This window comes from Thunnus maccoyii, chromosome 14 (genome assembly GCF_910596095.1).
Source record: "Thunnus maccoyii chromosome 14, fThuMac1.1, whole genome shotgun sequence".
In the NCBI taxonomy this organism is placed as follows: Eukaryota; Metazoa; Chordata; class Actinopteri; order Scombriformes; family Scombridae; genus Thunnus; species Thunnus maccoyii.
In genome coordinates this window covers 12115470-12142698 of record NC_056546.1, presented here as the reverse complement: position 1 = coordinate 12142698, position 27229 = coordinate 12115470, and the positions used below count along the sequence as shown (strand labels likewise).

Below are 27229 nucleotides of genomic sequence, written 5' to 3'. Positions count from 1 at the left end.
AAACAAAGATGAAAGCCTGCCAGAGAAACTAGACTCACTGAACCTGAGGTCACACAAATGAGACAGTCTAGAAATATTTAGAAGTTGTAGTGACATTCTCTGGCCTAAACTGTTTTCACTATGTCTGTAAACACTAATAGGATTATGACTTAACATCATAACACACACTGCTTATAGTGTTGGATTTTCAGGCATCTTTGCATCCAGTCCAGGAAATAAGACATTTAGTATCAAGCTGCTGTTTGGTAACATGTTTGGGTTATCATATCCTTGTTCATCTCCCTTGTGTGAATACAGCCAAGTGATTACACAACGCTGTACATTCCTGGTGCCTGGTATCTACTGTGTTAGATCCCCCGCTGAGCATAGGGAGTCAGTCTCTGTTAACAGGCCGGGAGTTGCACTGTAAACATTACATTGTACTGTTGGGTAATAACTGACATTTCACATTTATCAGCATTTCAACCATAGCATCACACTTTAATAACATGAGAAATATGTGCAGGATTTTAGTGATGGAAATTTCTTTTCTCGATTACTGTACTCGATTACTCAACCTCTGAATTATCTCCACTGATATGTCCAATCAGACGTCGTTTATGCATAACTGAATAGCTTACAGGAAATGAACATCATTCAGTTAGAGTCTTTTTTGAAATGCATGCACATGGAATAACTTCAACAAAATGAGATTTCCTTTTCTTCTTTTCTTCCCCCCACCCTCTCCCTTTTGTGGAGGATATTCTGACGATGGCCAGGACTAGATCCAAACGGTACTCTTATAAAAATGGTTTCTCTCCGATCAAGGCAAGTGGAGAAAAGGCAGATTGTACTGGATGTTGAATGAGGAAAGAGAACAACAAACCAAAACCCAAGGTTCTCCAAAGATAAACAATGAAAACTCTTAAGGGGAGTGGTTAAGGGCTGGGTGGTGTGCATGCGTATGCGCCTGTATGCATGTGTGTGTGGTGAGTATGCACGCATGCAGGATAAGTCGGGGTGCCCCCCCTAAGAAACATTTCTAAAATAGCAACCGCAAACCAGACAGAATGTAAATCTGCACTTTGAAAAGGGTTGAAGAAAAAGAGCTTTGAGGGACGTAGAAAAACAGGTATTCATTTCAGTCCATTTACAGTTCCAGGAGCATAGAAATGGGTCAGAGCCCTCCATCTCCACTCGGACTGCTGAAATAGGACTCCTGGTTTTATTTTCTTGAGTAATGAATTACAGGTTTTTCCGCCGACTGAAGCTCAATTATATTACAGCTCCTGAAAGCTTCATCATGCCCAGGATGAAGGAATTCAATGCGTAAGCAAAGTAGAATAGAACTGTTTAATTGTATCAGCATGTTTCAGTAAAATCTCAAAGAAAAAGGGAGAGAGAAGGTGGCAAGAGGCAACGGAGCGAGGCCCAGTAAAGAGCAGAATTCAGCACTGAGATCAGCTGGAGTACTTAAATTACACACTGGTTGTTCTGATGTGTGTTTACTTTCCATTTTGCTTAGATTAAGTATTAAAATGTCGCAAAATGTACAGTACGCAGCCACAGGAAGAGAGATTTTATCAATGTAGGTGTCCTTGATTTGTCTTGTCCAACACTTCGGGCTGCACAGAAAAAAGTATGCTTATACATGTTATTTTCTCAAAGGCAGCATGGTATATCACAGTCTAGTGAAAACCATGTATCTCCATATTTGGTGCTTTTTAAATGATCAAAAAATCTCAAGGATTAAATGCTTAAACTTGCAGTGCGGAACGTTTACATATAAATGAACATCCATTACTTTCAAGCCCTTCCCAAACAAGTTCACACAATTCTAATTAAGCCTATCACTGCCAGATAAATCTCTCTGTATTTCACAGATGAATGCATACTGCGCATGCCCTAGATACCTCTGCCTGCCAAGCCGGCTAACTTCCGGTTAGCTCTCTGCTAACTTTAATAGCAGGGAATAAGAATAAGAAATTATATTCAGGCTTTACTCCCAGCTACTCAAGAAAATCAAGAAGGACTGTAAATACTATGACAAGGATTATTGAGTGTTAACTGCTGGAGCTAGCAAGCTAATTCCTCATTCTCTTCCTTATGCTTACTGCAAGCTATGCATCACGCCCCCCCTTTCTCTACTGCTTGTATTCACTCACTATGGCATTAGATAAACAAGCATATATACAATCAATACTTCCTGAACAACAGGTCAATCCTACCCTCTCCCTCAAATTGACAATTGACAACTGGATAGTTTTGCTAATTCACAGGTCAAAGGTCAACTAGACTGAACTTTGTGTGAGGCAAATGAGGTTATACCTTTCCCTGACAAGAAGTGAATGCACTTTGAAGTGGATGCATATCTACTTTGTCAAAATGAACAGGAAGCATTTCTGTTGCTAGGCTACTTTTACTGTGGTCCACAACTACAAAAAAGAGCAATTGCTGCTTTGGCACAGTCACAACCCTAACACGCATTTTACACATAATCTATAAGTAGTAATCTGGTTTATACATCACAATATCTCTGACAGATGACAATCTTCTCTGATGGCATAAACAATTTTCACATCTAGATATGAGAGAAGAATTTTCCTCTCTAATATCGAGTCTATTGTTTTAAGGGCAGTACCCGACTCAGAATTTTGTCAGTCGAATCAGATTTGGCTGTTCAATACGAAGATTCCACTATTTGTTCCTTTTTCTTTTCATAAAGATCTGGCGATCAGAAAATCCATCGGCATGAGTTTTAGTGATTTTTGAACATTTAAAAGTCAATAAAAGACAGCTGCATATGATGCAAGATTTGAATTGCGGCCTATTTGAATAATGTTGGACAACTATATGGATATGCCAGAATAATGAGACAGGCAGCACACGTGTATTTTTGTTTAAATCAAGCTCTTAAAGGCCTGTTTTTTAAAATTTCACTTTAAACATTAAAAACGTGTAAATGAATAAACAGATGAAACAGTTTAAAATAAATTCACGGCATTTCCTGCAATGAAATAGCTGACGTCTCTTCTTCAACAGGATAGACCTACTTCTTTATTTCTCTTTAAAACATAAAAACTAATAAATAAATATAAACAAGAATAAAATAATTGCATTATTGAAGATTGGAATTATTTTTAGATGAAAATAAAAACAGTAGGCCTTAAATTTTTAAATAAATTCAGAGCACTGTCCACTTTGAAAGAATAAAAATAATTTTCCCCTCATTTATAATTCCTCATTGAGCTGTTATCAAAGTACATCACTGTAAGCTTGTAATCTGTTATCCTGTAATTGTAATGCACACTGACTGATAAAAACAAACAAACAAAAAAAAAACAACTGCTCGACTTGAAGAATCTCAGTCAACTCAGGGGTCTCCAACAGATGATTCAACTTTCAGGTGGCAGCCCTAATTATTTTCCACTTTTAAATACATTTTTTTAAAAGGGTGGTCTGTGTACGGTTTCTCTCCAACTTAACTGCTTATCCATCTTTACTTTCACTTTAAACTAGTCTAATATAATGTATTTACATGATAAACTACATCGTGCTATACCTCAAACCTAAAATCACTTCAATACTCTCAACATACCAAATTATCAAAAATCACTATACACAATTACCCACAATTAGTTGTGCAGCCCTACGATCACCTTTTAGCCCCAAAACTGAATACTACAAGATACAAAAATCCAAGAGCTTAAAATGATCGATCATTGTTTTCACTAACAATTTGCCTGCGTTTAGTTAGGTTAGAAGGTTAGAGTGAGGATTTTGTTTTAGTGTAAGGATAGACCATAAGACTAGGGAAAGTCCCAACGACTCCACAGTGGATATGATGGAAGCTGGAACAACAGACCAGTGTTTGAATACTCAAGAGGGACCAATAGAGGGGGAAAACGAGAGAGAAAGAGAGAGAGAGAGAGAAAGCCTGCAGCACATTCCCCACAAGACACTCACTTCCTGTCTGAGAGTCTTACTCAGCACTCAGGAGGAAGAGGAGGATGAGGCCCTCACACATACTCCCCTCATTATGTGGGTACGGAAGCCAGTGAAATAATTCTCTAAACAACAAAGGGAAAAAACAAAGAAAAATACAATGATCATATTTGTTATATGCTAGAGGGCCTTTTTCCTTTCTCAGGCAAAGAGTTTCCACTTGCCTTCAAAGTAATATATTCTCACACTGTACAGAATTTGTGGCCTACAAATGAAGTTGTGTGTGAGAAAAACATTTCAACATATGTATTTAGTACAACTCTTAGCATTAGCATCTTTTACACAAAGGATAGTGAGTACAGTAGCAATACCCGATGCATAATGTACTGAAAACATTATCACTACGTACTGAAAATACCTGAGAAAACCTTGTACTTTCTCATCGCGACATTCAACAGTTCTTTTTTCCGTTCAAAGACAAAGCTACCCAATAATAGTCTGTGGTTTAGGAGAAGGAAAACAAATTAGTTCAATGAAGAAAATGATTCACTTAGCTTAATTGTAGGTTGTTGTTGCAGTTACTCAGCAAACATGTTGTTACGATGTGTGCACACACACTGGCCCTCCAGGAGGCCATGCTTACTGAACCCTCATCATTACTAGTCTGAGCAGGGAAATCCACAGAGCTCTTCAAACTGGCCAATATACAGAAGAATACAATGGTAACCTATGCTTAAAAAATCCATGGAAAACCTTGTTGCACATACAGACACACTCAGTTTGGATAATAGGAGGTTGAAGAAAATGTTACCTCTTTCCCACACTTGCCCCTGGTCTCTTTACTTCAAAACTAAAGAGGGCACAAAAGTTGTCTTACACGGTTCGCTGTACACATAAAACTATCTTTCAAGCTTTCATGCCTGTGTCAAGGTCTCCAAGCCATTAACTTGGAAGTTCTATTCCACGGTGCCAATAGTACAACAATAAACGCAGATGGCTGTCAGGGTGAGATTTTGTTGTCACTTTACACTCTATTTACTGATCTAAGCCCAAGAACCTGTGTCCCCGCTGTTCCAGAGACAGTAAAGTTGTAATTGCTGAGCAGTTAATAATTTCCATTTAAAATCCACTGATGCAGAGTATGCCAAAACAGGGGAGTAAAAATTTGTTACACAGATTTGGTGCAAAATCTAACCATTGTTGACTATTCGAGAATTTATTAAAAATGGTCATAAATCCCTCCAAAATACAACATTAAGACACCAAGACCTTGAAGAACACCATAGAAAAATACATGCTGTAATTTGGTATCAAAAACTTTCGACATTTGGAGATTTCTGTAAAAATTGCATTTTTCGGCTATTGGATGGCAAGCTGTCTGTTCTGGAAATTGCTCTGAAACTCCCTTAGTGTCAATATACTTTGGAAAGCCATACATCCTCTGAATGCCATTGTAAAGTTTCATGAGGCTGTGATAATCCTAGAGGTCACTATGGCTCACTTGATACAGTGAGACACATGGATACAATTGGGCTCACTGAATCCACTACAGTCTCGGCTTTCTGATCATACCCAATTTATGCAATTCCAAGACTGTTTAGGGACCCCAGTATGCAGAAATATTCAAAATACACCATTTTTACAATAGGCGAAAATAACTCATTTATACCGCATGCAAACAACTGCATGGTTTTTGCCCCAAACTGCATGGGATTAGCATAAAGTGGGGATGTCTGATGTGTGATGAGACTCTTGGGTAACCACAGAACCAATTTTCATTCAGATATCTTGAGGTGAGAGGTCAAGGGACGCCTTTGAAAATTTCCCCTCACCAAGGTTTAGCATTATTTAGCCCCCTTCCCTACAAGCTAGCATGAAATTGGTACCAGTGGATACCCAACAGCCTTGCTGTAGGTCGTCTAGTTTCATATGATACCAGTATCTTCACTCTAGCTTTAAAACTGAGCGCGTTTAAGTCTCTGAAAGACGTAATGTCACGGGCATCCTTGTGGAGTTTAAGAGGTTAAGTGTACACTGGGGTTTGGCTTCAGCATGGCGACATACTGGTGAATCACAAACATCTTTTAATGGGAACAGAGAGCTTCAGAGTCCTTTTTATTGTCCAGAATTTACGCAACCCCTCATTACATGCCTCTTTACCAGTCTGATGTCCCACTCTGACCCGTTTCTTGTACTTTCCGACTACAGCCAGGATTATTATTTGGAAAACATTTTCACATTCCTGATTTAAAGCAAATATAATTGGGCCTAGACTTCTGATACATTTAGGTAAATTTAATTGCAGGATTTTTCTGGCTCTACATTATTAACTATGGTGGTATGTAATATCAATTTCAGCAAATATGCCAAAAATGAACAGATTCCAGTTTCTTAGATTTGAAGATTTTCTGCTTTTCTTTCTTTTATATGAATGTAAACTAATATTTTTGGGTTTTGGACTGTTGGTCAGAAAAAAAGAAAAAAAAATTCATTAATTAATCGACAATGAAAATAATTGTTAGTTGCAGCCCTAAAATCGATCAATCAAATGGTGAATAAAATTCAGGGATAATTCAGGAACACAACTTGATTCTAATTGCCCCAAAACAGTGGGTCACATTTGTATTTATTATAAAACTGAATAGCCCAAATTCTTAGGAGGTAAGTGACAAAAACATGTACTCTGTAAAGACAAGTGTCAGGCTCATTTGCAGTAAATACATGCACACAGCAGCTATTGTTTACCTGCATCACACCACCATTCCTAATTATACTAATAAGTTGGCTTCTTGTCTGAAAAAGTCAACGGAAGGTAATTTATCTAAGTATTTAGGCACTCATCAACCAGACGTGAGCTGGGTACAATGGACACCATATAACAGGATTTGATCAATACGGCCTCATTATCATATATTGGATGCAAATGAAACTGCAGCAAGTATATTGAATTCATGCATCAAAAACAACAAATGTACATAATCTATTTAGTCCTAAGCTTCTTCCTGCTGTTATACCTCTTTTTCTATTCTATGTTTTAAATTAGAGCTATAATGATCACTCAATGAATCGATGAGACAGAAAATTAATATGGAACTATTTTGACAGTCACTTTATCATTAAAGCCATTTCATAAGCAGAAATTCCAAATATTCTGAAGTTCCAGCTTCTAAAATGTGAGGATTTTCTGCTTTTTCTAATTTATATCATAACTGCACATCTTTAGGTTCTGGACTGTTGGTCAGATAAAACAAGACATTTAAATATGTCACCTTGGGCTTTAGGAAACTTAGATGATCATCAGATTAATCAATAATAGAAGAATCATTATTTGCAGCTCTATTTTAAACTTATCTTGTTTCCTTCCATACTAATGTTTATGTGATGTATAATGGCTTATTCTTTGTGTGCAATTTATGCATCTATTGATTTAAACATTTATTTTACAATTTACAGTTCAGACTTTGTCCACCATTTGGGGAAAATGTCATCTTTCACACAACACTACTGATGTACGTGCAGGGCAGAAATGTGTTATCCATATGCCAGAGAGTGAATGAATGTTTAGCCATGCTTTACACAAGAAATTTGTCCTCTGCCTCTAAACCTCAAAGCAGTTCTGTTAAAGGTATACTATGCAAGATTTGTCGGTTGGTGTTTGTAAACACAGCATCCAAAGTTGGCAGAGCGAGAGAGAGAGAGAGCAAGAGAGAGAGAGAGAGAGAGAGAGAGAGAGAGAGAGAGAGAGAGCAGATGTGGTCGAGCAAGCTAGATAGTGAATGAAGAGAGTGAGCAGCACTGGCGAGAACAAAGACATGAATCGGATAGATAAAATGTTATTTTCTGATTGTTTCACGGCGGTTAGTTCTAAAGCACAAATAAACACGCCCGTGCAACCCTGTGGGAAGGTGCCGCATTTTGTGTGAATGCAGAGCTTCATCCTGTCCGCTGTGGCCTATCTGCTCTACGTGTGTGTAGCTCAGCCGTGACCCTGGTCAAGCAGACACACAGACCTGCAGCTCTTTACAGATCCATGACACAGAGACAGAGAGCAGAGCAGAACAGAGGAAAGAGACGGAGACAGCGATGTCACCTGGTGGCTACACCAGGAGTCCCGACATCACACCCCGCGCGCCGTTATTCGCTCTGGGCAACCATCCACTGCCCAGACGCCCAGAAATGTCCCGAACACAGCGAAACAATGAGAAAATAGGAAATTCAGTCAGAGAGCAGGTCTCTGCAGATAAATACACCACCACACACTTCTAGTGGGTCATAAGTGATGACTGAGAGGGATTTTTTTTGTATGAGTCTGTACATTGTTTTTTAGGAAAGTCCTGTATAGTATACCTTTAAAGATTAGCCACTGACATAATATTTCATAAAAGAGGTGGGTATAAGTGCTATTTCCAAAGCATAGAATAGTAAGAGTTTCAAATGTCTGTGTCTCTAAAATATTATCTGCAGTCATAACACTTTCAATATTTCTATACTACTATTTCAATATGAACTATTCTGCACTAAGTGGTCATTGCAGCCCCGAATTTGCAAACTAGTGCAAACACATTACCTGGGTCAGAAAGTTGAGATGATGACTTATTGTTATTTGGGAAGCGATCGCAGCATGATTTGACCGGTGGCTCTTTGCCGAGGGTCAAGCACACTTAATTTTCCAGGACAGAGAAGCCAAAGATTCAGTCACAGACAATAAAACACTGAGCAAAAATATACTGGAGTTCCCATAAAATTATTTCATTATAGTCCAAACTCTGGCCTTCAGAACATGATGTACCATGTCAAAATCTACAGCTTATCCAATCAAAACACAGCCAGATGTTACACAGCTCTGACCCAACTGAATGAGACTAAAAGAGCTATTCATTAGGATTTGAATGTTCCCCTATGGCTACAGAACAAAAAAAGAGAATCTCTGATCCAGTGAGTTGAAACAAATTTAGACCAAGATTGTGGCTTTGTGAAGTCATTAGTCTATTATGTGAAAAAACTCACAAGATGCTGGGACTGTGCAATGTCTACTAAGAGATAACCAAGCTACATACGACATAACCAGACATCCTGGATTCTTCCTGAAGGCCAGAGGTCAAAGGTTAAAGCAGTTTCACAGTCGAGATAATGTGGTCTTTAAACCTGAACCTACAAATGACCAGAAAGACCAGAACACAGAGGAACACAGCAGCCTTTTCTATTCTGCATCCCAGCTGCAATGTCAACATGAGCAATGTCAGCCATGATGTCATGAGACAACAATTGAGAAAAAAGATGTTGGCAGAGATAGGAGCCCAAACTAACAAACTGTGAAGACGCAGTTGACTGGATAGATTACATATAACTTATACATACACACAGACAGACACATTAAGGCACACTGAGTGACGTGGCGCACGGTATGTCCGGGAGTCTCGGATTTAGGGCCGGTCTCTGGTTAAGTTGTTTTCCTGGAAGAGTTAGGGATGACATGGAGCTTTGAGGAATGTACTGAGCAGCGAGGCAGCAACCAGGACAATCTCAAGGGGAACTACGTGTGTGCGTGCCTGTGTCTGTGTGTATAGAATAAAGGATAAACTTACTTCAACAACACAAGCTGCTCACTGAAGACTAATCTCAAATTAAGCAGAACTACCAAATTTGAAGGATAACAGCTTTCACCAAATACCAGAGATACAATTTTAAGCCATACTAATCAGCACTGTGCACACAAGTTCACATTTGTTTTGATCACAGCATGAATATAAACGATAATGTTCCTCCTAAGATCCTGTTTGGCGGCTTCTCTGCTGTTGGCGACTTTCTGTCTTCTTGTGGAATTGATAAAGAATCCATCCCTCTTACCTAATGCTATTATATTCCACACACTTGTGTTTTGAAATATGTGATAAATGACCTCAACCTCTGAGTTTCCAGGGACTTCTCAACAGGGACCGCCTGGTCTCTTTATGAGCCTGTCATTGTTTGGTTAACTGTTCACTGTTGCTTGCACTTCATTAGGAGAGATCACAGTGTGAATAACTTTTTATCACCACAATAAGTTGGGCAAAATGCATCAATGGCAGTCATTAAAATGTAATTAATGTAAATTTTATTGCTAACTGCTACCCTACTTGTATACTGGCTTGATTCTGCATTTACTTCTCAACATTCAGTTCCTTTTCATAACATTTTTTGTTCAAGCCAGCCAAAGCTGTTGCATCAGTTGTTTATGTATGCAGGCCATTTCACTAAGGACTAAGCAAACTGGATGTTCAGGTCAATTTCAGTTTAGTCTACAAACAATTGTACACCATGGGAGTTTGTGCAGCGACGGCCTGTGGTTGGAGCATGTTACTACCTCCATACGTACAGCACGACTGGTATATCATTAATGACATATCTCTTATGTCTTTGACCTCGTCAACCTTGTGTCCAAACTCTAGTTTTAAGCCTGTCCATAAGTGTAAACTCGGTCTCTTCTCTGCTGTGGTCATCATACAATTTTCTTCTGCTTATAAACGTAATGACACTAATTGAAGACTCAAAGCTAATTGGCTCGGCTTAATTGCCCTAATTGATTCGTTCCGGATCACGCACATGCCACGCTCAAGTTTCCTGACCATGCAAGCAAGGAGTCCTACAATTTTAAGTAACTGAAATCAGTAATTGTGCATTGAAAATGTAATTTTATACGTCTTACATAAACAAAGGGCCATCAGAAGGCTGCTAAAGTGTGCAGCTTCCCTGACACAAGGACAGGCTACAATTACAGTTGAAACGTGGACAGGATGGAAGTTGAAAACACATTATAGAGTGAAAATATTTCTATATATCACTAAACTTTGTACTTAATTACTTATTTGTTTTTTTACCTAATAACATGACTTCCAACTTCTTGCGGTCCACTCGAAACCTCTCCTCAGTCCACTCCGGGTCTGGCAGCGGATGGGGTCCGCTCAGATCTTCCTCTGATCCCGGGAGGGGAGAGTCGGTGCTGCGCTCACTGTTCGAGCCCTGGTCCGACTGCTGCAAGTATCCGCTTAAAGTGTCGCACTGGGCAGCCATTGCGCTGCACAGCAACTTCTCCAGTGGCCACTGCGTTTTAAAGTTAAGTTGAGCTGAAGCAAAGCTTTGAACTTCTGTTCTGGAAAACTTCTTTTTATTCCGTCACTTCGGAGTGTTGTGCGAGCTCATTGCAGCGCAGTCGACACTTTCCCTCTGCAGTTTCTTCAAGCCCTTTCGTTTTCCCCCATTAGGCAAACTTCTAAAAATAGTTGGGAGCACACTGATCCACTCGCTTTAGATTGTCTGCCGAGTTAACGGAGCACCAAACTGCACACAGCAAAATCACCAACCAACTCCTCAGCAAAGTTTCACGTGTCATCTTGCAAAAAAAAAAAAAAAAAGGCAGGACTCCTCCCAGACAGATTTTTTGTGCATCTACCTCCCCCTGGGTTCTTGAAAAGGCATCCGAATTTTAAAATCCGAGAGAAATTCACTGGATTGAATTTGTTTTTGTGGGATTTATGGAGTGTACAAAGTTTATGTCTCACTTGGGGGGAATCTGTTCAGGGATTATAGCCAATTATAGGCAACCAAATCAGTTATTATGAGCTGAAAATGATATTACAAGTCAAATACAAAGGCAGTCTCGACCTGAGTATGAATGAATATCTATATACCTCTTTTCCTGGCAGGTTTATAGTTCATAATAAAATACCACGCAACCAATTCATTGGTTTACAGAGGAAACACTATACATCCTGGGAGTGGGTTAAGGGAAGCAATACAGGAAAAGGGAAACCAAAACAAATGTGGAGAAAAGCTTCATTAAGAGACCCAGAACAGGGCAACAGTCCAAAAAACAAAAAGATGGAGTAAATTGTATGTGTTGATGCAGGAAAAAGTAGTATCTAACCAGGAGGTGCAATAAAGGTCACTGAACTCAGTAATGTGTACAATAGAAAGTTTGCAAGTCCCTATAGAAATATAATTCTGACAGATGTCAGGGGTTATTCTCATGCTGTGGCCAGGAAGTGATTAATGTTGGCTTCCAATGATATATGGCCTTGTTAAATGCAGTTTTCCAGTTTTTGTGTTGTTAATTCTCCACATTTTGTATTTAATCAGCGTCTAATATTTTGCTTTGCTGTATCTGTGATCTGTCCTCCATCACCTGTACCTGCCAGGTCAGTCACTACAGATGTTTTACCATCATCATCATTATTCTTTAGTTGGCAGCTGGAGTTTTCATTACAAAGCAAACAGTAATGCATAGTGCAGCACTACCACAGATTTCTCCCAGTCCACTTCCTGCTCATTTGGAATGAAAACCTCCATCACTCTGAAATCTGGGGTGGAAATTACCATGTACCTGACTTTCTTTTTAGGGAAATAGATAGACTGTATTTCTTAAAACTGTCTTCACCTACACTCACAAGTAAACTGAAGTTGAAAAGCTCCAAAGCTACAACTGAGAGCAGTCTGATCAAGTCACATCACCGTTGCACTGCAGAGATTAAATATGTGTGTTTACATTAATATCAGTTAAATTATAAACACTTCCAAATGAGACATAAGCTGCTCCATTAATGGATCAAGGTGCTGTACATAGCTTCACTGGTGTACAGAAACTGTGCTGCAACAGGCAGAGGTGATGATAATGGGCGATCTAATTTCAATAGACATGACATCTTATTTTCATTTCATTGCTAATGCAAGACACTATAATAGCCACTGTGCACATGACTAGCCATTTAGCAAATGGGCCTGAATTAAATGTAACACAAACATGAATATTAAGTTGTCCTGGAGAGAAATGGCCCTCTGTAAAAGGCTTGTGCAGTAAAAAGTAAAGGCTACCACCTAGTGGTCATGTAAATAATAAAATAAGAGACAACCTCTGACTTGTTGGTTTATAGAAATTACACAGAAACAAAGAAATTTTATGTCACTGCAAGATTTTTCATAAATTCAGTTTACTCATGTGTATTGCCAAAAACAATTTGAAATTCACTTTTTGATTAATATTTTTAATGCAAAATAATGCAAAATAAATTCAGTGTAGTCTTGTACAATATAAATCTCTTAAAAGAAAAATACAATTAGGCCATCTTACCACTGCTAATAATAATAAAAATAATAATAATAATAATGCCAATTTAAGGGAAAAATAAAATAAACAGTAAAAACAAGTCATGTCAAGTCAGAGTAGAGAAAGTGCTTCAAGCGTAAAAAAAAACCACCTTGACTAGAACCAGTGCGGATGAGGAGTTGCAACAGTGCGGTCATATTTTGAGGTGTTCAGGGATGCATCGTTGTTGCGGAAACTTCACTCTCATTCACATTGCATACCTCTGAGTCCATTCTCTGGCAACTTTGTTGTATCTAAAAGGGAAAAGAAAATCAAAGTGGGTTTTTTAAAGAAGAAGTGACTGAAGTTTTTCCATATCCAAAATTCTTTGGCTTTCATACTTACTTTTGTCTGTCTGATTTGTATATGTGTGCAATGTCTGGGACAAGCGGATCATCTGGATTTGGGTCACATAGCAAAGAGCATATGGATAATAAAACTGGAAAAAAAGACCAAAAATCAGTATGTACACCACAAATACATGTATGACTTATATTCAGGTTTCAGTTAAATGAAAAATTAAAAAAAATTTAAACTCCTTCTCCATATGTGTATGTAAATACAAATAGGCAAACTTAGATTTCAAGAATTGAGATTTGGTGACAGCACGGTGGATTGCCTCACTAAATGGGCATTGCTGCCTCTTTATGTTTAGTATAATGCAATGTGCCCGCCTTTGGTGTTCCCTCCCCATGTTGTGTTTTGGCCCAAGATCCTAATCTTACCATAAACACATCTAATTACATCATCGTTCTGGTTTGTACCTGAGTTAATCGTAAGTACACATCAGAACTTAAGCACTGTTGCTGTAATGTACTTTAGTATACTATGCAGGCAAAATGAAGAAATTGGTTACCTTTTGATACAGTAAGGGCAGGCGACCACTGTGACCTCAAGATGTCAAGGCAGATGCTACCATTGCTGTTTATGTTTGGGTGATAGATTTTGGTTGTAAAGGCAACCTATGGAAATAACAAACAAGGCAGAAATAGGAAACAAGTAAAGAATTTGGTAAATAACATAATTTATTAAAAAAATAGCACTGATATTTTGAGCTAAAATGATTTTCATTAATTGTTCAATTGTTTGGTCAATTAAATGTCAGAAAATAGTTGTTTTTTTTTTAAATGCCATTTATAAGTTCAATGTAAGCTGGAAACAGAATATTTTTAGCATTTTTTCTTGAAAAATGACTAACAATTAATCAAGTATCAGAATAGCTATTGATTTATTTTCTGTCAATCGGCTAATCAATCGGCTCTACTTTGAGCTAATTGCCTAATCTCTAAGATAAATAAACATACCTTTGGTGGTTTAAAGGGGTAGTCAGTGGGGAAATGGACAGAAAGGAAGAACACTCCTCCGTGATATGGGCTGTCATTCTGAAATGGGAAGTAAAATGATAAATGATAAATTAGGCCTATTAGTGTATCCCTATAGGATCAAATACTTTTGCAGCAAGAAAGAGAGCATGCATTTAGATTATTATTTGCCTTTCATTTAAAGTACAACAAAGGAGATGAATGGATAATTGAGACATGGCGGTATCGTGGATGTATTACGAGAACTGGATGCAGCGTAGGAGGCGGGGCCCTGTTCATTCCTATGAAAGTTGCTCAGCATGAAGCCAAAACAGCCACTTCCCACTGTAAAGAAATTATGAAAACATACTGCGCACGCTCTATGGGCCCCAATGCGCCTATAGAGCGTGCTCATTAGAGACTTCCGCCGGCTGAGATGGCTAACTTCCAGTTTAACCCTCCGGCTAACTTGAATGGGGATAAAACAGTTCAGTCATGTGGCTCTTCTAGACTTTTGAAATGTGATCAGACCGAATGGATCAAATTCTGAGAGTGAAATGAGTCATTTCGCAGGAGTTGTGGCGCTCAAAAAAAATGATCCAACGTTTTATAGCTACTCCTTTTCCCATGATTGAGTGCGGGAAAAGTGCTTTTTGGGCCTCTGTTGGACCCAGAAATTGTTAATCCACTAACTGTGGACTAAGACTGACTAAGTCAAATTGGTTTCAAAGCCCAGCACTGTTCCTGGGGGGTTGTGCGGTATTTTCCTTTTTCCTATTGTCTCAATAATGCCATGGGCTTCCGTATGTATGTGGGAGAGAGAGTACCAGTCTGTGCTCTCCGTACAGAATAGAAAGGGCTGTAAAGTCAACGTAAACACTATTGTCTAGAGATCCAGAAGCAGCTTGGTTTTAAAAAAAAAAAATCCAGGAAACAAATCCAGAAAAAGCTCACCGGTCCCGTGATGGTTGCTTGCCAGTGAAACACTAAAGGTGACAAAGATAAAGAAACAACATGTGAGAAGATCATCAAGACTTCATACCCACAATACGTTTTGTACAGTCCTCAAATCATAACAAAATTCACAACAAGAATGGCAGATTACAGGATTAAATATGAAGAAAATGACATGTCATCCTCATACTTACTGTCCTCCCCTACAGGTCCAGCTGAACATGAAGCAGGAGGATCCCTCTGTAAGTCATTCAACTCCTGGGACAAAAAACGAAAACAAAACAAAAATAATTTAACAGTTTGAAAGATTAATCTTCACTGTAGCAACGTACATCGCTTAAAAAGGCAGAAGACTTGATTGGCTTTTAAACTGTAGACTAACGTAAACTAACGACTAAATTCGGGACACGAAAAGCAGCTAAAAACACAACTTGAAGTGCCTTCACACTGCGCTTTTGCTAACTATCGTTAGGCCAACTTAAGCTATCAGCTAAGTTAGCTAACGTCAATTTAAGTTTAATTATAGCTACTTAACCGTCCTCTGTGTAATGTCATGTCGTGAAAAACGGACTTGTTGGTCTTGTCAATTCATTTCCATTGAGTAGAACATTTACAATAAGGTTGACACACACTATCTACAATAATCAACCCGGTTGTGTTAGCAAACAGACCGCTAACATTAGATGAATGACTGGCAATAGCTACGTTTCCGTAACGTTATCGCTCCAACCTTTTCAATAGCGTAACGCTACATCAGATAAATGAAGAAAAGACGAACACACTTACCTTCTGTATTCTTTTTAAAGCCATGGCAAATCTTTCAGATGGGTTATGAGAAGCTACGGTGTTAACTTTGACAGCTGTCAGCTACAAATACGCTCACTTTATGCCGACTCGGTGCTGTTTGTTTTGACAAACTGGTTATTTCTTTTGTTTCCGCGTTTTTGTTCGACGACGAAGAATAGAGAGGTGCATTCTGGGAGTTTGAGTTTTCAGTCAAGCCACTTAAAGGGACCGTTCACCGAAAAATACGGACACAGTTAAATCCATGAAACCACTCGAGCTCGGTAGACTTAGTAAATATAGAGGATAAGACCGGGTAAGGGCAGGCCACAAAAAGAAAATAAAGGCTGATATGGCGCTATATTTTATACCATCCAAATACTCTGATTACTTCAAAAAGCTTCAAAAAGTGTGTGGATATGTGCCTTTCATTGTAAATCTAGAGGCCATAACCTTGGCCTAGGTTGAATATGGGCTCATCTTTGGCCTCTTTTCATTCCATTTAAAACACTAGAGACAGTGGCATTCTATCTTATGTATTGCCCTAAAATCACTGTAATGACTCATGTTTGACCTTTGAAGAGCATATTACTTGATTTGGACAGACCAGACAATTATGTACGTTTCACTAATGAGATGTTGATATCTTGGGACTCTGGTGATTAAAGCTATGTAGTAAAATATTGAATTACTTGACCAAGCACTACTTAGAGGAAAAGGTTCTCGCTGGTGAATAATGGCTGTCCTTTTGTATACAGGGGATGACATCACCATGAGCATAAAATATTGGTACATAAAAACAAGGTGAGGCAAGTTTATTTGTATTGCACTTCTTCTTCTTCAGAGGCAGAAACAGCATTTACAAATAGAACTGGATGGGTGCTACTGAAATACAATTAAATTAATTGAACAAAAATACACAAAGAATATTGAGTTAAAAGAAGAAATAAAAGTTATAGTACATTAATAGTACAGAGCAGTAATAAATACCCTTAATATAGAGAATATAATTAATCAAAGGCACATCAGAACAAGGAAGTCTTTAATTTAGATATGAAATTGGCTAAAGTCATCAGGAAGCTGGTTCATTCTGTGTGCAGGATAGTAGCCATCCAACATGGTATTTGGTTTTGACTCGAGGCACTGTTCCTGAACATCTAAGGGGCCTATTAGGTTTATATTTTTCAAGCATAGAAATGTATTTTGGCCCTGAGTCATTGCGTCATTCATAAACAACACCAGCACTTTATAATCTGCTCTTTAACTACCTGGAAGCCAGTGTAAATATGTAAGAATGAGAGTAAGTGCTCAGGTGTCCTGCTTCTTGTTAGAGCTCTCAGAACAGGACTCTGAATGGGTCTGCAGGGGTCTGTGGGGAAAACCAGACAAGGGACTGTTGCACAAGGCCATCTTGATGAAATGAAGGCATGAATGAGTTTCTTTTAATCTTCTATGGACATAAGAGTTGTAATTCTTGCTACTGTATTTGCAGATGTGGCTGTTGATGTGGCTGCTAAAGCTAAGCTCTGAGTCCACATTATAAGACCAACATTTCTAACTTGGACTAGTCTTCAAAGACCTGGAATCAAAGTGAGCAATAACTTTGAGTCTTTTGTACACATTGCCAAATACATTTATCTCGGTCTAGTCTTTATTTATCCAAAGGAAATTTCATGGCATCCAGTTGCATCCATATAATGAGTTTAGAGTAATTTGCAGGATTTGGCCTAGAAAGAGTGTGTACAGGGTTGAATTATAAAGGTCCAAGAATCAAACTGAGGAACTGAGGACTCTGCATGTTGTAGGCTGAGACCTAAACCAACTGAGGACTTAAGCAGACAGCCATACCAAGTTTTCCTGTTTATAAAGTATGTATCAAAGGCTGCATTAGATTCCAGCAGTGCAGCCTGATATTTTTCCTGAATTATTATTCAGACTAAAATCATTTGGTGCCTCTACAAGTGTAGTCTCGAGCCAGTAAAACCAGAATAGAGAAATTCAAAAACACAATGTACATTTAAGAAGTACTTGAACTAAATAAAAGTAACTTTATAAATAAGTTCCCAGCTTTGAGATTGGTGTATATGGAAGCATCCAGGCTTCCTGATAGGAGTGAGCCATTGCAGCACAACCAGTTTTTAAAAAGCTATACACACAAACAGATTATTATTAAAACATTAGAAAAGGTTTAGATTAGATTAGAATAGATTAGATTCAACTTTATTGTCATTGCACAGAGTGCAACTACTGAGGCAACGAAATGCAGTTTAGCATCTAACCAGAAGTGCAAAAGAAGCAGTAAAGTGCAGTGCAGTGTATTGAACATACAGTATGTATAATATATAAATAGAATGAACAGTGGAGGTAGGTATGAATATGCTAAGATATATACAGTGTGAACACTAGTGACAGTGAACAGTATGAAATGTAAACGCTAGGAAATGCAGAGTAAACAGCTCGAGGGATGATAAGAATATGATGTACACACTGTAAATCAGATATAAACACTATTGACAGTAGTATAAATATGAATACACTATAGGAGATATGACCAGTATAGACAGTGGTATAAGTGTGGTATAAATAATGAATAGATATGAATACACTATAGGTCTCTTATAAGCAGTATAAATATGAATATGAATAAATATGAATGGGTTAGATATAAGCAGTATAGACAGGATATATAGTAATAGTAAATATTGGTAAGTAGTAGATAAGTGGCTCAGTCTTGAAGGAAGGTGTGTGGGGGTTGGAGATAAGGTTAAAAAGGCTCAAAATGTACACACATCAGCTGATTCAGTATCTTCAAAGGCTGGAACATCTATTGCTGTTTGGCTTAGTAAACTATTATCTTTTCAAAGTTGTTATAGCAGCAAATCCATGATAGGTATATATAATTGAAATTCTTTTTATTATTATTATTATTATTATTATATTTAATTTTCATCATACACACATAAAAATAACATCTACAATCAGACTTACAAACATGCACACCCCACATTCAAAAACAGATGCTCACAAGGAAACTGATTGGACTGAATGTTCAGGTCCACCTTGCACAGAGCTTAACTCCTGAGAGAGCAAAGGGGAAATCCCTTTGGACAGGAGATAAGCATACAGACACATAGAGTACAGTACATTGTGAGAAGGGACACATCTGTCATCTTTCTTGCCTGGACTGCTGCATTCCTTGAAACCACAGATTGCAGCAAATTAAGAGATTTTATGTTTATTAACTATATATTGTTATTATATCTTCAGCACTGGGTGCATTGAATCACAACAACTCATAGCTAATTCTTAACATTTTCTCAGTATACATTTGCAATCAGTGTCTGACTCAGTTTCAAAGACATTGCTTTAAAATAGGGCTGACTTTCAGTGAAATACTTTATCTTAAGGTGAAAAACTAAATTTCAGCTCCCACAACTATTAATTTTAATGAAATTAATGCTAATCTGGCTTCTTTGGGATTCAAATTCTGCTGAAGTATTGCAAAGAAAATTGCGTTCCCCTCCTTCATTTTTCATCTACATGCATTTCATTATTTGGAGGAAGACAGTTAATTAAAAATAGTTGATTAGGTACAATAACTGTGCATCAGTATTTATGTTCATTGTCATGTTCTAATTATTTTTAGTTAAAACTGAAATCCTGTTGCTTAAGTAAAAACAAAAAAAACATGATGGCAAAACACAAAGCCTCAATGAATTACAGCACGTGTAAACTACATCACTCAGAGAAAAAAGACTGCTCTAATGACAGTGATCTCATACACTGACTATGTGTGACATGCAGTTTTAAACCAGATGCACATATAGTTATCAGTTCCAACTTGGTGTGACTGCTCTGCCTGCGAAAGTTGGCAACTCACTGACTGTGACTGGAGCACCAGGATTGTGTCCACTGATACACCATCAGAAGAGTTTTGGCTCACCTGGGAGTGGTTTGCCCTTGAGTGTAAGTAATCTATCAAATTTTATATTGGCGTTCATTCTATTTTAAGGGCAGTGATAGAAGACATATTCAGACCCTTCAGTAAAAGAGACAACCATGTAAAAAAAACTCCATTACAGGTAAGAGTTCTGCATTCAAAGTATTATATACCACTGCATTATTAATACTGATGCATTAATATGTAAGAAGCACTTTATTGTTCTAGTTGTGGTGGACCTAATTCTTCTGATTTTATATAGGCCTACTGATGGATGGTTTAATTCACTGCATGAAGGCATTTACTGCAATGCATCACATTTTGTAGGTTTTTTCCCCCTGAAATGGACTGAAGTAGAAGTATAAAGTAGCATAAGATTGAAATGCTCAAGTAAAGTACAAGTACCTCAGAATTGTTCTATAGTAGCCTACTTTCCACCTCTGTTTAAGGAAGAATTTATCAGATTCACGGCCAGCTACGTTGACAGCACTGTCTGATATAGGGAACATATTCAAGACAGTTTCCTATCCAGCCTCAGAAAAATGGAAAATGAAAAACTGACAGCCTATTGACCTTTGATTAAGATTGAAATTGTTAAAATATTAATACACTGCGAGTCTACTCTATCTTGAACCTAGCTCTCAGAACCAGCACAGCACTGCACAATATGAGCTAGGGGGGGAAATAGCTGTATGTCTCCTAAACGGGTTGTAATTTATTCCTTACACGCGATTGGTCATGGATCGATGCGCGTTCACGGCGCTCCGAGGTGGCGCGCCCGTGCTTCTGAGCATCGTTTGGAGAAGAGGAGAGAGATAGACACAGAGACAGAGAGCTGTACCACACCAAGTGTCCACCGAATGTCTGTCTCTTCACGTTGCCAATGAATAAACCTCGCATTCCTATGTCTGCCAGTTGACACACTGAACGCGAAGGGATAGGCTTCCACCTCTGCACAGATTCAGGAGTCCTTTAGCGGGCTGCGCGTTTTTTCAGGTAAGCCCCCCCTTTTCCTCTGGTGACCGATGTCGCTGTGTTGTCTGTGTATTTACGCGCTATTCTTGATTAAGGAGAGGGACCGATAACGGGCGCGGGCGGTTTTGCGGTAGCTGTCCAAGGTGCTGAAACGGACAGGGGATTGTGGTAAGAAAAACACAGTATAGTAGAGCTAACGGCCTCATGTTAAGAGCAGGTTACATGACTTCGCTGTTTGCATGCTATAGGCTATTTAGGATTGCAGACTAAACCCTCCCAAGGATGTCGTGTGGGTGTCGTAAGGAGAGGGAAGAATCGTGAAGCTGTAACGTGCATACGATATCCGTTACATTTGCACAGTTTTGCACGTTTTGACTATGGCTGCTGTAACTGAATGGGTGTATCTAAGCTGCATTGTAGAGTAGCCTACCTCCTCCAGGGACGGTGTGTTGTTTTGCTGCATCTACCGTTGTCAGGGTCCGGGTCTTCACCTCACCTTATCTTGCCAATGCAATCTTAGGATGCATCTATAGTTTGGTGCCATGGAGGACGTGAAGATTGCTGCTGAATCCTTTAAAGTCAACAAACAGTAAAAGGTTATCACTGTTTCAGATGTTGATTTTTGGGCACAATGAATCATCTTAGAAAAGAATGATAGTACTCCTGCATGATAGGCTACTTGTCATTGCTTTTCAGGTTGAACTTTTGCCTCCTTCACTCAGAATTCACATCGTGCCTGTTACCATACCTTGTGCAAAATCAACAGCCTTTCTTAAAAGAAATGTCCTTGTCAAGACCTTGTGAAATGTGAACACGTGTAGTCTAATAGGAGCTCTGCACATCTGTTCTATTTGGAAATGTCAAATATGTTGAAACGTGATCCGGGCAACAAGTTATGTAAATTGTTCTCTTCTTGGCAAGGTAAGGGCAAATCACGTTCAGGCTCCATTGTTCATCTGATGAACCAAAATATCCATTCTGTCCACAACAGGAGCACCTGACATTTCCTGTGGCAGATTTACTTACTGGATCATGGCACAGACCAACAGCGGTGGGCAGGGGACCAACGGGGTAGCGGATGAGTCCCCCAACATGATAGTGTACAGAAAGGTAAGGTAGCTGCTATTTTTAGTCTCCGCACGCATGTGTGTGTGTGTGTTTGTGACTGTGAGCAAGTGTGTCTCTTGCATCAATTTACTTGACGATGAGCGGTGCAATGGAAATTGCTAATACTAATGGCAAGACAGTGTTCTTGTGCCATGGATGATTTAGAGTCGTAATACTACATCAGTTTGATGAGGGCATGGAGAGAACATGCAATTTTTCTCACACAACACACATGACATGCACTGTGGATTCAGAGCATGCTTACACACATGTACAAGCACACACTGACACATAGTGAGACACCCTGACATTCATGCACACATTCTGCAGTTAAACCTTCAGCTTTTATTGCTAACATGTCGGAGAATGGAGTTTTAACCAACTGACATTAATGGAAATGAGGAAGCCACAGGTTTTTTAACCACGGTTCATTACACTGCTAGTGGTGTATTTCTTTACTGTTAAATCTGTTACTCCATTAGAGAATTAGAGAAAGGGAAGGGAGTGAAATGGTCCACTGCTGAGACACCTTAATCCAGTCCTGCTCCAAACATGACACGGATTAATGAAATAATAATCTGCAGGGAAGATCACATTGGTTTACTTTGAGGCTTGAGGTCCAATTATAGCTGCATACCGAAACTTTAACACCTGTAGTGTGAAATATAGATATATGAGGGTATGTACACTGCTCCTCGTGTGCACTGATTTGGTTGTAGTCTTTTATTCTCCCTGAACAGCTACATTAAAGATTATCCTACAAATAAGCCATTTTGAAAATTGCTTTTGCTACCATCAGGAGAGGCTTTTGTTCCCTGGTAGCACTGATATTGTTATCTAAAAGTTGGGGAATTTATCTGATCTGTTTTAGTATAAACCATCCTGTATTTGTTACATTTCTTGCACATAAAATTGATGCCTAAATCATTAACCCCAGGTATCATTATTCCGTAATTAAGTGTGATTGGGATCTAAAGTATCACAGCAGAGCGTTTTATGTGAATGTAACACCGCCTGATGTCCGATGTAATGTTTTACTTCACTTTCAGATACACGAATGAAGTGATCATTTTCTCATCTTACTTGTGGATGACTCAGGCATTGAGTGAATTTCTCCATTTCATTCTCTTCACCCTTCAGCGAATGCTCCCATTCCATCTGCGCCAGCTTCTGCACACCAGGAAGAGGATATGCTTAGCATGATATCATAGATTGACGGCCTTTTATAGCACTCACAGTGTGTTAGGCAATATTATTGCCAGTGTGGGACAAGATTTGCTGGAAGTGTCGCTATGCTTGTAGCACAAAGGAGTGCTTGCTATTTCCTAGGTCATAATTTTCAGGATCTTCCCCAAGCAAGACAACAGGCTCCTAAACTAGATTGCTCATAAAGTAGTCCAAATATTGAGGATAATGAATGTTACTGGTTTTGTCATTCCTTATAAGTTTTATTTGTGAAGACAGTAGAGGAAATCATGGCTCTTATTGAATTTTATTTCAATATGAAGTTGCATCAAAATATGCTGAGGCATGAAAACCAGTTGTATCCTGTAAAATATTGACTTGTGGTCTTTCCAGATATTCAATTACATGTGACGTCTCTTCCTTTCTCCTGCTAGTGATATGGGAGTGCTGCTTTTTTCGATCATGCCACAAAGGATCTTTAAAACCACGTATGCGAACAAGCAATTTTGCAGCTTGTATCATCAGCAAACAGACTTAAATGTTGTTTTCTTCAAAATTAGGAGGCAGTTAGGAGCTGCTTATCCTCAAGTATTTGGTCAGATTAATATCTTAGCCATAAAGCTGTCATACATCATGCAGTTTTTTCACTTCTCACACTTTTGTGACCACACATGGCCACAGCTTGGCTCCGTACACTGACTGACCTAGATACACTGTGGAATGAAAGAACGTGGTGAAGGCAGGGAGGATGAAATTGTGTTTCTGGAGTGGGTTTAACTCAAACTGCAATGGGAAAAGCATTGTCTGTAGACATGTGGATACCACCAGGATGAACAGGTGCCTCATATTCTTTTCAGATGGAGATGACTTGGCAGAGGTGTTGCAACCCACACTGACCACTAAGACGAGCTGAATTCTAAAGTGGAAAAGATGCTTTTATAGCTGTATTGCTGCTCAGTCCGTTTGTACATCGATATCATAAATACACTGTGAAAACACTATATAAAATGCCGTCCTCATCCACTCAATAGTTGACAATGTGCTAGCAGTGTATAGTAGTGGAAGGATTATGTAATATGCGCAGAGGGAGTTCTATGGTTGAGGACAGTGGATAGTGGTTTGATAGTCTTTCCACTGGGAGCATAACTACAGTATATCCTTTCACTCTCTCAATCTTGCTTTCTCTCTGGTCCGTCCACCCCTCCACTCCTGTCATTAACCTCTAATGAAAATGGATGGGTGAGCTGAGGTGTTGACCTGCTTGCCGTGGAGATGCGCGCAGAGATGTCTGTTTTCCTCAAGGACTTATGCACACAAGCACCTTGCTTGAGTGCATAAATAGATGTATCAAAAGTCAAACAGTACATTCGCATATAAAAAAATGTAAGTGCACAAGTACACGCGCAGCATTTAAACAGCTACATGTGCAGTCACACATGCACAAGTAACACACAGCCAGTTTCGTGATAAATTGATTTATTGACAACATTTGCTGGTGACCCTGAAAATTTCATCACTCAGTATATGAATCCAAGCAAGATACTAACAAGTAATACGACGTCAGAACTCCTCCAGTTCATCAAGAAATACCAATAAAACGTTTAATGGATAAGCACTGCATGTCTAAAAATCTAGATAATTACTTAGCATATAAAAGCTTTTGTGATGTCTTGTTGCTCACATACTAACTGTGTCAGGCTTATATCATCAAATGCAGCAGAATGTATGTGTGTGTGTGTTTTTTTTCATGCTTGCTCACATGTGTGTGGCATGAATAATGCTGTGATGCATGTATGAGCATGTGTGTGTGCCGTATGTAGGGCGAATGTTGCTAAGAGAGAGTGTTGAATTTTTTATGCAAGCCTAAAACAGCTCTGGCGAAGTTCATAGCCACTCAGGATGAGGAGGGAACATCTTCTCTCACCAGCCAGCGCTTTGTGTGTGTGTGTTCGTGATTGTGTGTGTGTGTCGGTGTGTACTGCTTGTGATTATGTTAAGGGAAAGAGAGAGGAAAGAAAACAGACGATTATAGATATTAAAATGAACAGATTTAACAGACAGCGTAGATATATTAAAAAATGGATATTTTGTCTACATTCTCTCCATCCTCACAAAGTGAAAATCTACTGTATTCACCAGTCTTACAATTTTATTAAGTCAGAACAAAAATCTTAAAATGAGCACAATGAACAGTCTCCCAAATCTGTTTAAAACCTCACCTATTTTGATTCAACTATTCTTTAACACATTTTTCCTTAAAAATGGCACAACACCTTGGCTGTTCTCCAGCATAAGTTTTACGTTGCACGGGAGAAAATGTTGAGATATTTCTTGATTGAATTTTTTTCTTTTGCTTATCCAACCACATTTGTGCATGAAAATGACATGGCTTTCAAATACAGTTGTTCAACAAAAATGTGCATGTCCACCAGTTATTTTGGAGATGTATGGAGATATATATTCAGACTTGTCATGGAATTATTAAACAATCTAAAGCAACATCTTCCACTTGCAGCTTTACTTCTAAAAAGGAGAAAAAAGGAGAACTTTTATTGTCTCTTGATTTGAGAATTTGTTTCAAATAAGTTGATTTGCTTCCCAACAACGCAGACTTTTTAAAATAATTTCTTGATTTTAAAGACTCCATTGGTAAGATTACAATTTTTTTATAGTACACTGTAACTGCTGGAGTCTGATCTTCCTCTGTGGTGTAGTATCTGACAGCTGAGGCACCAGCCCACTCTTACTTACATCTGAGCTGCTGACGGGCATCCAGTAATTGTTCTTCCAGCAGCCAGTTTGGCTTCTGTCTCTGTGTAGAGCCATTAATCCTATACTGCATGTTTATTGTTTTTTCTGCCCTGTTTTTCCCCCACTGAGCACATGCAACATTGTACCACACTGTTATTGTTATGTTCAGCTGATGCAAGAGAGTACTGTTTTACATTCTGGTGCTTACATAGATGTCAATACAGTACATCTCTGATGTAATTGGTCCCTGGTGAAACTTGGTCTTTGCTGCAGATGACAATGATACAAAACAAATGTATGAGTCTGTGGTTCTTATTGTTCTTGCACTTTTCACCATGATGCAGTATGACTAAACAATGTCAGATAATATCCTATACAATCTCACATAAAGTATAATTATTGTCACTTTAATGTCATGTTGAGGTAGCTATTTGTAAAACTAACATGAAATACACGTATGGGTTTTCTGTTAGTTCCTGCACAAAAAAGAGCAAATCCCTGATGAATATGTGCTTGAAATCATTATTCAACATAGTTATGCAACTTATTTCAGGTCATATGACCAAATACTACGTGACATGTCATGTCATATAACTTTGTCTACTGTTTAGTTCCCAGATGGAAATATGAGTTTTCATTTTTCTCTCTTTCATTTTCAGTTTCAGGGAACTCTGTTCCTCACACTTTTGAAAAGGGTGCTGATGTTGCACCGTGAGATTTGAACCATTTCTCCTTATGTGACTCAGTAATGAAGTAATGAACAAACAGAAATAACAAAGAGGGCAAAGGTATTAGTGCATGCTATTGATTTGTCAATTGATTAAGTGGTTGTGTACAAGAGATCATTTTGCAGGAACAAGACTTTCCATCTCCTGTGCATCACTGCAACACAACGGTAATACAGTGTTGTTTGATGATGCAGAACTGCAGCCATTATAAATACAATGAGGTTGGTTTTGACTACTCCAAAGTCAGCAAGAAGATCTTCTCATTGGAAAGCATTTTTCAGTCTAGGCCTAATCTGCATCTTTTAAACCCTATATCATTCAGCCCTGTTATCAATACAATTTCCCTAGCCATCCTCCATTGTTCATGAGCCATAAAGTGGGGGGAACTGAATACATTTTCAGCTTTTCTCAGTTAAGAGACAGATTGAAGGGTTCTTGTACTGCCTGTTTCCCTCAATCTGCA

The 27229-nt window shown here is 38.6% G+C and overlaps 3 protein-coding genes across 7 annotated transcripts in view; 1 reads left to right on the top strand and 2 right to left on the bottom strand.

The window, feature by feature from the left end:
* LOC121911330 (protein bicaudal C homolog 1-like) overlaps positions 1 to 21538 on the bottom strand; it is a 74405-nt gene extending 52867 nt beyond the window's left edge. The window contains exon 1 of one of the 2 annotated variants that reach the window (XM_042432695.1): positions 21426 to 21538. Coding sequence is in view for 1 of the 2 variants with exons in the window: in XM_042432694.1 (XP_042288628.1) it covers positions 10782 to 10974 (193 nt within the window). In the remaining variant the exon portion in view is untranslated. Of the gene's footprint in view, positions 1 to 10781; positions 11289 to 21425 lie in introns of those variants that run through there. The other variant, XM_042432694.1, reaches the window with a different exon arrangement.
* On the bottom strand, positions 12926 to 16266 carry LOC121911332 (ubiquitin-conjugating enzyme E2 D4-like). Its single transcript, XM_042432700.1, has 7 exons — positions 16084 to 16266; positions 15492 to 15555; positions 15298 to 15329; positions 14347 to 14424; positions 13899 to 14004; positions 13388 to 13481; positions 12926 to 13296 (listed from the first exon to the last, which is right to left on the bottom strand). Exons 1-7 carry the CDS (start codon positions 16105 to 16107, stop codon positions 13251 to 13253), a joined length of 444 nt encoding a protein of 147 aa, XP_042288634.1. The 5' UTR covers positions 16108 to 16266; the 3' UTR covers positions 12926 to 13250.
* Positions 16762 to 27229, top strand: part of rgs7a (regulator of G protein signaling 7a) — a 55179-nt gene continuing 44711 nt past the window's right edge. For 2 of the 4 annotated variants that reach the window (XM_042432698.1, XM_042432696.1), the window contains exons 1-2: positions 20761 to 21016; positions 21987 to 22105. In XM_042432698.1, coding sequence (XP_042288632.1) covers positions 22028 to 22105 — 78 coding nt within the window. In that variant the 5' untranslated portion in view covers positions 20761 to 21016; positions 21987 to 22027. Of the gene's footprint in view, positions 16885 to 17572; positions 17671 to 20068; positions 20163 to 20760; positions 21017 to 21986; positions 22106 to 27229 lie in introns of those variants that run through there. The other 2 variants (XM_042432697.1, XM_042432699.1) reach the window with 2 other exon arrangements.